Source organism: Nerophis lumbriciformis, linkage group LG37 (assembly GCF_033978685.3).
Source record: "Nerophis lumbriciformis linkage group LG37, RoL_Nlum_v2.1, whole genome shotgun sequence".
NCBI lineage: Eukaryota > Metazoa > Chordata > Actinopteri > Syngnathiformes > Syngnathidae > Nerophis > Nerophis lumbriciformis.
In genome coordinates, this window is record NC_084584.2 from 12,317,430 (window position 1) to 12,329,733 (window position 12,304).

The 12,304-nt window shown below is 43.0% G+C and overlaps 1 protein-coding gene across 1 annotated transcript in view; it reads right to left on the bottom strand.

The window, feature by feature from the left end:
* LOC133577594 (potassium voltage-gated channel subfamily KQT member 4) overlaps positions 1 to 9,874 on the bottom strand; it is a 143,986-nt gene extending 134,112 nt beyond the window's left edge. The window contains exon 1 of the mRNA XM_061931589.1: positions 9,621 to 9,874. Within this exon, the coding sequence (XP_061787573.1) occupies positions 9,621 to 9,682 (62 nt within the window). The 5' untranslated portion in view covers positions 9,683 to 9,874. The remainder of the gene's footprint in view (positions 1 to 9,620) is intronic.
* Positions 9,875 to 12,304: the final 2,430 nt, after the last annotated feature.

A 12,304-nucleotide genomic window follows, 5' to 3' on the forward strand; every position in this document is an offset into this window, starting at 1 on the left:
TACAGTAGCATACATTGTGAATGGAGTGAGGTTCCCCCGGTTGGAGAAATTAGCATGTCAATGTACCTCTGTGGTTGTGTGAGGGTCATTTAGACCTAAAACTAACTAGCATAAAAATGTCTGTTATTAGTATTTCAAAAGAGTACATACAGTAGCATACATTGTGAATGGAGTAAGGTTCCCCCGGTTGGAGAAATTAGCACGTCAATGTACCTCTGTGGTTGTGTGACGGTCGTTCAGGTGTAAAAAAGCTAAACTAAAAATGTTTTAGTATTTCAAAAGAATAAATAAAGTAGCATACATAGTGAATGGAGTGAGGTTCCCCCGGTTGGAGAAATTAGCATGTCAATCTGCCTCTGTAGTTGTGTAAAGATTATTCAGACCTAAAACTAACTAAAAATGTTTGTTATTAGTATTTCAAGAGTACATACAGTAGCATACATTGCGAATGGAGTGAGGTTCCCCCGGTTGGAGAAATTAGCATTCAATTTGCCTCTGTAGTTGTGTGAGAGTCGTTTAGGTGTAAAAAAGCTAACATAAAAATGTTTATTATTAGTGTTTCAAAAGAGTACATTTAGTAGCATACATTGTGAATGGAGTGAGGTTCCCCCGGTTGGATAAATTAGCATGTCAATTTGCCTCTGTAGTTGTGTAAAGATTATTCAGACCTAAAACTAACTAAAATGTTTTTTATTAGTATTTCAAAAGAGTATATACACTAGCATAAATAGTGAATGGAGTGAGGTTCCCCCGGTTGGAGAAATTAGCATGTCAATTTGCCTCTGTGGTTGTGTGAGGGTCATTTAGACTTAAAACTAACTAACATAAAAATGTTGGTTATCACAATTTTAAAAGAATACATACAGTAGAATACATAGTGAATGGAGTGAGGTTCCCTCGGTTGGAGAAATTAGCATGTCAATTTGCCTCTGTAGTTGTGTAAAGATTATTCAGACCTAAAACTAACTAAAAATTTTTGTTTTGAGTATTTCTAAAGAGTACATACAATAGAATAAATAGTGAATGGAGTGAGGTTCCCCCGGTTGGAGAAATTAGCATGTCAATTTGCCTCTGTGGTTGTGTGAGGGTCATTTAGGTGCAAAAAAGCTAACATAAATGGTGCTGAATTTCCCCCAGGGATCAATAAAATACTTTCTATTCTATTCTATTCGATAAAAATGTTTATTAGTATTTCAAAAGAGTACATGCAGTAGCATACATAGTGAATGGAGTGAGGTTCCCCCGGTTGGAGAAATCAATTCGCCTTTGTGGTTGTGTGACGGTCATTTAGACCTAAAACTAACCAACATAAAAAGTTTTGTTATTGGTATTTCAAAAGAGTACATATAGTAGCATCAATAGTGAATGGAGTGAGGTTCCCCCGGTTGGAGAAATTAGCATGTCAATTTGCCTCTGTAGTTGTGTAAAGATTATTCAAACCTAAAACTAACTAAAATGTTTTTTTATTAGTATTTCAAAAGAGTATATACACTAGAATAAATAGTGAATGGAGTGAGGTTCCCCCGGTTGGAGAATTGAGCATGTCAATCTGCCTCTGTGGTTGTGTAAAGATTATTCAGACCTAAAACTAACTACAAATGTTTGTTTTGAGTATTTCTAAAGAGTACATACAGTAGAATAAATAGTGAATGGAGTGAGGTTCCCCCGGTTGGAGAAATTAGCATGTCAATTTGCCTCTGTAGTTGTGTAAAGATTATTCAAACCTAAAACTAACTAAAATGTTTTTTTTATTAGTATTTCAAAAGAGTATATACACTAGCATAAATAGTGAATGGAGTGAGGTTCCCCCAGTTGGAGAAATTAGCATGTCAATTTGCCTCTGTGGTTGTGTGAGGGTCATTTAGACTTAAAACTAACGAACATAAAAATGTTGGTTATTATAATTTTAAAAGAATACATACAGTAGAATCCATAGTGAATGGAGTGAGGTTCCCCCGGTTGGAGAAATTAGCATGTCAATTTGCCTCTGTAGTTGTGTAAAGATTATTCAGACCTAAAACTAACTAAAAATGTTTGTTTTGAGTATTTCTAAAGAGTACATACAGTAGAATAAATAGTGAATGGAGTGAGGTTCCCCCGGTTGGAGAAATGAGCATGTCAATTTGCCTCTGTGGTTGTGTGAGGGTCATTTAGGTATAAAAAAGCTAACATAAAAATGTTTGTTATTAGTATTTTAAAAGAGTACATTTAGTAGCATACATTGTGAATGGAGTAAGGTTCCCCCGGTTGGAGAAATGAGCATGTCAATTCGCCTCTGTTCTGTGGTTGTGTGACGGACATTTAGACCTAAAACTAACCAACATAAAAAGTTTTGTTATTAGTATTTCAAAAGAGTACATATAGTAGCATCAATAGTGAATGGAGTGAGGTTCCCCCGGTTGGAGAAATTAGCATGTCAATCTGCCTCTGTGGTTGTGTGAGGGTCATTTAGATGTAAAAAAGCGAACATAAAAATGTTAGTAGTACTTAAAAAGAATACATAAAGTAGCATACATAGTGAACGGAGTGAGGTTCCCCGGGCAGGAGAAATGAGCATGTCTGCATTTTGGATGCACAATACTTCAGGCTTAGTGGTCCCCGGGTTGGACTTTGGACACCTTGTTCTCCATGTTTAATTTGTGTGAAAAGGCAAAAAGCCCCTGCACCAGGACCCCACACTCAGGGGCCATGTTGTGGTGCTGAAGTAACACGAGGAGAGCAGACCTGGGGCCCCGTAAGTCCTGAGTGAGTTGTTGGTCACAAGGCCAGGATGGTGGCGGTCTTCATCCCATCACCCGCCTTGTCGCCTTGATGTGAGCACGGGGAGTCGGCCAAGAAAAATATCAGTCATGCCGGACTTAATCCTCCAACATTCTCACAGCCGGCCCCGCTCTGCACTCATTAATGCAGTTATTGTTGGCAGATTAAGGGGGGTGCGAGTAGGGGGGGCCACCACTGACTACTGTGGGGAGAGGTCACAATGGGAGCCCTCCCTCGGGGCCGTCCCCTCCCAACACGCAGATCACGCGCTGCGCATAGGGCCCGGCAATCCTTGAGGGGGGGGCAGTGTTAGTGCTTCAATCCCAAGTCAGAGCTGTCTTCTCAAATAGTTGGGGGGGGTCCACCCTTGGAGGGCCACCAGAATACGCACACACACACACACACACACACACACACACACACACACACACACACACATACATACATAAACATTCACTTCAGGGGGCGCATGACAGAATTCTGTCCCCGAGAAAAGTACATTTCAATTTAATTTCAATGTATTTATCTGTATGTGTGAAGGTAAACACAATTATGCTATTGCCTCTCATGCCCCCCCTTGAAGTGAATGTTTATGTGATATGTATGGGGGAAGGGGGGCGTGAGAGGCAATAGCCTAATATCGTAGATCTCGACGCACACAGGGACATTTAAATTATATTCAAGATTACATTTATTGACCTGTATGTGTCAAGATATACGCTATTAGGCTTTTGCCTCTCACGCCCCCCCCCCCCCCCCACACACACACACACACAAACACATAAACATTGGCTTCGAGGGGGGGCATGAAAAAAATGATGCCCCCTGGAAAGAAATGCAACTGGGAGCAAGTTCTAAACAGCCGGTTTAATGCAGTGCTTCATAAAAAGTGGGGCGGCACCGTGGGGGTGGGAGGGTCGGTGGTTGTGGTGACGTGTGGGGGGCGCGGGGTGGGGGGGGTGGGGGGGGTGAGAGGCAATATCGAAATACTGTGTGTCTGACGCATACAGGTCAATAAACTACGCTATTAGGCTATTATTGCCTCTCACGCCCCCTCACACATATCACATAAACATTCACTTTAGGGGGGGGGGGGGGCATGAGAGGCAATAGCATAATAGCGTAGATCTCGACATTTCAATTCAATTTCATTTAATCATTTTATTGCCTCTCACGCCCCCCCCCCCCCCCCAGACACACACACACCGCATAAACATTAATTTCGGCGATGTAGGGGGTCGGGGGGTATTCCTGTGAGCAAGTTCCAAACAGCCCGTTTAATGTAGTGCTTCTTAAATGGCGGGGCGTGATATGTATGGGGGAGCATGAAACGCCAATAGCATAATAGTGTATATCTTGACGCATACAGGTCGATAAACTATGCTATAGGCTCTTATTGCCTCTCACGCCCCCCCACACACACCACATAAAAATTCACTATAGGGGGAGGGGGCGTGAGAGGCAATAGCATAATAGCGTAGATCTCTACATTTCTATTCAATTTCAATTAATCATCTTATTGCCTCTCACGCCCCCCCAAACACACACACCGCATAAACATTAATTTTGGCGATGTGGGGGACCGGGGGGGGGGGTTCCTGTGAGCAAGTTCCAAACAGCTCTTTTAATGTAGTGCTTCTTAAATGGTGGGGGGGGGGCGAGATATGTGTGGGGGAGTGTGAGATGCCAATAGCATAATAATGTATATCTTGACGCATACAGATAAATAAATTTTAATTCAATTTCAATTTCATTTTTATATATTACCTCTCACCCCCCCCCCCCACACACACACACATATCACATAAACATTGACTTTAGGGGGGGGGGGCATAAGAGGCAATAGCATAATAGCGTGGATCTCGACATTTCTATTCAATTTCAATTAATCATCTTATTGCCTCTCACGACCCCCCAAACACACACACCACATAAACATTAATTTCGGCGATGTGGGGGGGATTCCTGTGAGAAAGTTCCAAACAGCTCGTTTAATGTGGGGGAGCGTGAGATGCCAATAGCATAATAGTGTGCATCTTGACGCATACAGGTCAATAAACTACGCTATTAGGCTATTATTGCCTCTCACGCCCCCCCACACATCACATAAACATTCACTTCAGGGGGAGGGGGCATGAGAGGCAATAGCATAATAGCGTAGATCTCGACATTTCAATTCAATTTCATTTAATCATCTTATTGCCTCTCACGCCCCCCTCCCCTCCCCCAAACACACACACCGCATAAACATTCATTTCGGCGATGTAGTGCTTCTTAAATGGTGGGGCGGGGGGGTGATATGTGTGGGGGAGCGTGAGACGCCAATAGCATAAAACATTTCAATTCAATTTCAATTTCATTTTTCTTATATTCCCTCTCACGCCCTCCCTACCCCACATATCACACAATTATTCACTTTAAGGGGGTGCGTGAAAAAATGATGTTCCCGGAAAAAAAGGAACCGTGAGCAACTTCCAAACAGCCCGTTTAATGCAACAATTCTAAAACAGTGGGGGGGGGGGGGGAGCACTGTGAGGTGTCTGGGAAAGGGGGGGGGGGTGAGAGGCAATGGCGTACTACCATCTTCGGTGTTAGTAAAGAACTATCTTGACATACTGATAAAAAAAAGTAAACATTCACTTCAGAAGGGGCGTACCAAAAAAATGGTCTCTTGGGGGGGGCGTGAGACCCACCGCCTTGGGGAGGTTTGAAATGTATTATTTTGCATTAAAATATGAATCATTTAGTACAAAACAAACATTAAATTAAACTTAAGTTTGTTTTAAAAAAAAAAAAAAAAAAAAAAAGCGAATATAAAGATTGTTTAACATAAATAAAAAATGTGACCTTTTTTTTTTTTTTTTTTACAAATGGGGCACTCTGATAAAATTCGACTCAGTTTAGCTAAGAGCGGCCCTGGGTCACAAGATCACGTTTGTGTGACGTCACACTCGGCTTGTTGAGATAATAACAAACATGTTGATGATTGCTGTGAGACGCTGGTTTGCAGCGAGGGACGAGATTGGTCGGAGGGTGAGTCGGTCTTGACTTGCAGACTTCTAATCGATCGCACATTAGGACCACAGCGTTCTGGCGCGCTCCCACACGCCCTCATTTGACTGGAAACGTCAAAGGTGATCAATAGCACAAGTCCGCTCATAGAGCCCACTTGCGTCCAATGCAGGCGACTGCTGCCCTCTAGTGGCCACATTTTGGGCATCCCGGGGCTTGTGCGGCCGGCGGCGGGACTTCTGGTACTCGAACCCGGGTGTGATTTTTGAACATTTTTGGGACTTTTGACCATTTTGGCCGCCTTTTCCCCTCTTCTTCCCCGCCTTCCTGTGCACCATTGCTGGGTGTGTTTTGGACATTTTGCAGGTAGGTATTTTGGACAATATTGGGACTTTTGGCCGCATTTTCCCCTCTTCTTCCCCGCCTTCCTGTGCACCTTTGCTGGGTGTGTTTTGGACATTTTTCGGGTAGGTATTTTGGACAATATTGGGACTTTTGACCATTTTGGCCGCCTTTTCCACTCTTCTTCCCCGCCTTCCTGTGCACCAGTGTGTTTTGGACATTTTTGCGCACCCCGGCCGGACTCGTGGGACTGGAACCCAGGTAGGTATTTTGGACTAAATTGGGACTTTTGACCTTTTTGGCCGCCTTTTCCCCTCTTCTTCCCCGCCTTCCTGTGCACCATTGCTGGGTGTGTTTTGGACATTTTTGCGCACCCCGGCCGGACTCGTGGGACTGGAACCCAGGTAGGTGTTTTGGACTAAATTGGGACTTTTGACCTTTTTGGCCGCCTTTTCCCCTCTTCTTCCCCGCCTTCCTGTGCACCATTGCTGGGTGTGTTTTGGACATTTTGCAGGTAGATATTTTGGACAATATTGGGACTTTTGACCATTTTGGCCGCCTTTTCCCCTCTTCTTCTCAGCCTTCTTGTGCACCATTGCTGGGTGGTTTTTGGACATTTTGCGCACCCCGGTGTTCAGCCAGGGTCGTGGGTCTGGAACCCGGGTAGGTATTTTGGATTAAATTGGGACTTTTCCCCTCTTCTTCCCCGCCTACCTGTGCACCATTGCTGGGTGTGTTTTGGACATTTTGCAGGTAGGTATTTTGGACAATATTGGGACTTTTGGCCGCCTTTTCCCCTCTTCTTCCCCGCCTGCCTGTGCACCATTGCTGGGTATGTTTTGGACATTTTGCACACCCCAGCGTCCGGCCAGGCTCGTGGGACTGGAACCCGGGTAGGTATTTTGGATTAAATTGGGACTTTTGACCATTTTGGCCGCCTTTTCCCCTCTTCTTCCCCGCCTTCTTGTGCACCATTGCTGGGTATGTTTTGGACATTTTGCACACCCCAGCGTCCGGCCAGGCTCGTGGGACTGGAACCCGGGTAGGTATTTTGGATTAAATTGGGACTTTTCCCCTCTTCTTCCTCGCCTACCTGTGCACCATTGCTGGGTGTGTTTTGGACATTTTGCAGGTAGGTATTTTGGACAATATTGGGACTTTTGGCCGCCTTTTCCCCTCTTCTTCCCCGCCTGCCTGTGCACCATTGCTGGGTGTGTTTTGGACATTTTGCGCACCCCGGTGTTCGGCCAGGCTCGTGGGACTGGAACCCGGGTAAGTATTTTTGACAATATTGGGACTTTTGGCCGCCTTTTCCCCTCTTCTTCCCCGCCTGCCTGTGCACCTTAGCTGGGTGTGTTTTGGTCATTTTGCAGGTAGGTATTTTGGACAATATTGGGACTTTTGACCATTTTAACATTTAGCTGCTGGCTGTAAGGCCATTAAATGGTTGCAGGGGGGGGCAGAAGTCCACAACAGGGCTCCAATTCCCCGGGGACACGCGCTGGACACCTCGGTGAGCCCAAAATACGCGAAACTGTTTTCCACTCTTCTTCCCCGCCTTCCTGTGCACCAGTGTGTTTTGGACATTTTTGCGCACCCCGGCCGGACTCGTGGGACTGGAACCCAGGTAGGTATTTTGGACTAAATTGGGACTTTTGACCTTTTTGGCCGCCTTTTCCCCTCTTCTTCCCTGCCTTCCTGTGCACCATTGCTGGGTGTGTTTTGGACATTTTGCAGGTAGATATTTTGGACAATATTGGGACTTTTGACCATTTTGGCCGCCTTTTCCCCTCTTCTTCTCAGCCTTCTTGTGCACCATTGCTGGGTGGGTTTTGGACATTTTGCGCACCCCGGTGTTCGGCCAGGCTCATGGGACTGGAACCCGGGTAAGTATTTTGGACAATATTGGGACTTTTGGCCGCCTTTTCCCCTCTTCTTCCCTGCCTTCCTGTGCACCAGTGTGTTTTGGACATTTTGCGCACCCCGGCGTCCGGCCAGACTCGTAGGTAGGTATTTTGGATTAAATTGGGACTTTTGACCATTTTGGCCGCCTTTTCCCCTCTTCTTCCCCGCCTTCTTGTGCACCATTGCTGGGTATGTTTTGGACATTTTGCACACCCCACCGTCCGGCCAGGCTCGTGGGACTGGAACCCGGGTAGGTATTTTGGATTAAATTGGGACTTTTCCCCTCTTCTTCCTCGCCTACCTGTGCACCATTGCTGGGTGTGTTTTGGACATTTTGCAGGTAGGTATTTTGGACAATATTGGGACTTTTGGCCGCCTTTTCCCCTCTTCTTCCCCGCCTGCCTGTGCACCATTGCTGGGTGTGTTTTGGACATTTTGCAGGTAGATATTTTGGACAATATTGGGACTTTTGACCATTTTGGCCGCCTTTTCCCCTCTTCTTCTCAGCCTTCTTGTGCACCATTGCTGGGTGGGTTTTGGACATTTTGCGCACCCCGGTGTTCGGCCAGGCTCGTGGGACTGGAACCCGAATAAGTATTTTGGACAATATTGGGACTTTTGGCCGCCTTTTCCCCTCTTCTTCCCTGCCTTCCTGTGCACCAGTGTGTTTTGGACATTTTGCGCACCCCGGCGTCCGGCCGGACTCGTAGGTAGGTATTTTGGATTAAATTGGGACTTTTGACTATTTTGGCCGCCTTTTCCCCTCTTCTTCCCCGCCTTCTTGTGCACCATTACTGGGTATGTTTTGGACATTTTGCACACCCCAGCGTCCAGCCAGGCTCATGGGACTGGAACCCGGGTAGGTATTTTGGATTCAATTGGGACTTTTCCCCTCTTCTTCCCCGCCTGCCTGTGCACCATTGCTGGGTGTGTTTTGGACATTTTGCAGGTAGGTATTTTGGACAATATTGGGACTTTTGGCCACCTTTTCCCCTCTTCTTCCCCGCCTGCCTGTGCACCATTGCTGGGTGTGTTTTGGACATTTTGCGCACCCCGGTGTTCGGCCAGGCTCGTGGGACTGGAACCCGGGTAAGTATTTTGGACAATATTGGGACTTTTGGCCGCCTTTTCCCCTCTTCTTCCCCGCCTGCCTGTGCACCATTGCTGGGTGTGTTTTGGTCATTTTGCAGGTAGGTATTTTGGACAATATTGGGACTTTTGACCATTTTAACATTTAGCTGCTGGCTGTAAGGCCATTAAATGGTTGCAGGGGGGGGCAGAAGTCCACAACAGGGCTCCAATTCCCCGGGGACACGCGCTGGACACCTCGGTGAGCCCAAAATACGCGAAACTGTTTAAAAAGACAGCCCGGCCAGGCTGTGCATGCCTTCTCGACTACAGGCCGCTTTGACCTTAAGAAAGCATGTGTTGAAACCAATTGAGTTGGCGCTTTACTCCCACAAAACTTCACAATCTCAACAGTAAATCGTCTTTTAAAGACAAAAACACATTTTTAAATATTGTATAGAAAACAAAAGAACGGAATGTATCACAAACAAGTAGTTTTGAGAAGGAATGTAATAATAACGTGCAGCATTTACCTTGGAGGTATGTCCGTCCAGCAGCTTCTCCATATTTTCCTGGATAAATGTTTGGATATCATTTTTAACGTCCTCAGCTGGCGTCATTCTGCTTGAGTCTGGCGCAGACGAGCGGCGCTCCGCTCCGACTGCCTCACCTAAGTTAGCTAGCGGTGCGCTTTTGTCATGTTTTTTGATGATTTCTTTCTTTAGTTCCATGAATGTCATCCACTTCCTCTTGCAAAAACTCAATTCGAGGGCTGCCAAGACAATGACAAGAGTGAGACTTTAATGGCAGGATGCGTAGCTATTGGCTGCCGTAAAAGTTGCTGGAAGTTGATGACATCATTGCCTCATTTGCATAATTGATTGCAATGGCCGCTGCATGAGAGAGGAATAGTGTAGTGGGAGACATAAAAAGTGAGTTAAAAAAATGCTAACTATGATTAGAACAGTAAATACATTTTTATTTTGTATTTGTTCTACATCGTTAAATGTTAAGAGTATCAACTTTAATCAAACTACTTAAGCAGTGTTATATTAGCGAACGAACCAAATATATTGACGGAACTTTAGTTATATTTCCGGTCGGACAGGTTTTCACGGAACACTTTTCCGGTGTTGGCAAAAAGAAGCCAGGATGTGAAGTTACCGCCCCGTTGCTGATTTAAAAACAAAGTCCGGATGTCATTCAAACAATTAGCGCCATCTTTTGACGCTACAAACGATATGTTTGTGTTTATATTTAGCGTGATAGTGATGAAACGTTTACATTAACGAGTATTGAAAAATGGCGGAAGAGTGGTTGTGGACTTCTGGAGTAATACTCGCTTCTCCAAAATATCCCCCAAAAAATCTGCTAGATTTGTCACTAATCGCTTTTGAGAAAGAAAGTCACTAAGAGGAGAGGTGAAGATTCGACATTTAGCAAGAAAGTTGCCAACACTTCGCGGTGCCTTCTAAGACCCGCCTTACGTTGCTTCTGATTGGTTTACATTGCGTGGTGCCTTCTAAGACCCGCCTTACATTACTTTTGATTGGCTTACATTGCGTGGAGCCTTCTAAGACCCGCCTTACGTTGCTTCTGATTGGTTTAAATTGCGTGGTGCCTTCTGTGGTTGGCTAGAATGTATAGATTAGTCTGGGATTGGTTATTTCCGTCAGTTACTCGAACTACTCGTTAATATTATTATGATTCAAGCTTAATGTTTTGTACATCATTGTCGATTTCTGAAAGTAAAACCTACATTTTCCCATTGGCTAATGCTTTCAAAATAAATTAACAAAATCTTGGTGAATGATTAAAAGTACAAAAGCCCTTCAATTGATATCCTTGTTAAAAATGATTTAGATAGCCCTTTTTGTCTTTTTCATATTTTTTTAGTCTTTTTTTTTTCTTCATATTTTTTAGTATTATTACTCTATCTCTATTTGCTTTTGTTTATTTTCTTGATGTTGAAAATGCCTTGACTTTTGTGTGAATTTCAATAAAATGGTCAATAAAAAAAATAAAAAAGTTGCGAGGAAAAATGTTTATTATAAAAAAATATAGAGTGTGAAAGAGGGAAATATAAGTGTGAAGAAGGTCAAATGTGTCAAAGGCTTGGAAGTTCTGACTGAGTTATGTCCATCCCCAGCTGGAAACTAACGGATGTTTTGGTAAGATCACACGGGGTTCACGGTGACATTCACTACGCCCTCTAGCGGTGGGGAGGCTCATCACACAAATAAGGATGAAAGAAGGATGTGAAAGACAGCTTGTAAGTGAGTGTGCGTTTTGTTCAAATGATTTTATTTTCATGAATGGGAGTTGAAAAGCAAAAAAAAACATCATTTGGTTTATTTGATTTTAAAACAAAATATGAAATTAAAACGCACCTTGAATCAGAAAGGCCAGATGATCATGGTCAATATTTGAAACATCTTTGTGACATGACATGTAAAATGAAAACACATTTTAGATCTAGTTATTGCTCTTTGACACTCAAAAAGAATGTTTTGATTTTAAATTGCATTTGTTTCAAAATAAAATCTAAATATACAAAATGTTTTTGTTTCAAAAGAAAATCATTTTGTTTTGTTTAAAAATAAAATCCAAATAAGGCAATTTATTTTTGTTTCAAAAGGAAATCCCAATTAACCAATGTATTATTTATTTCTGTTTTTAAAATAAAATCCAAATACATTTTAAAAATAATGTTTTCAATAGGTTTTTGTTTCAAAATAAAACCCAAATAAACCACCAGTTGTTGGTTTTTAAATTTGTGTGGAAATAAAACCCAAATAAATATCAAAATAAACGTTTTTGAATTCTTACTTGTTTCAAAATAAATCAAGTTTGAGGTTTTTAAATTTTATGTTTCAGAGAAAAATCTAAATATAATTTTTTTACATTTCTAAATAAAACCCACAAACATTTTAATTTTTATTTTGTTTCAAAATAAAATCAAAATTCAATTATCATAAAATTGATTTTTTGTTTCAAAATAACCCCTAAATAAACTTCTTTTTCTTCTCCAAAAATAAACAATTTTTCTCCTTTTTGTATCAAAATGGTTTTGTTTTTCAATTTTGTTTTGTTTGAAAATAAAATCAAAATAAACCAATTGTTTTCCATCCATTTTCTACCGCTTGTCCCTCTCTGGGTCACGGGGGTGGCTGGAGCCTATCCTAGCTGCATTTGGGTGGAAGGCAGGTATGTTTTA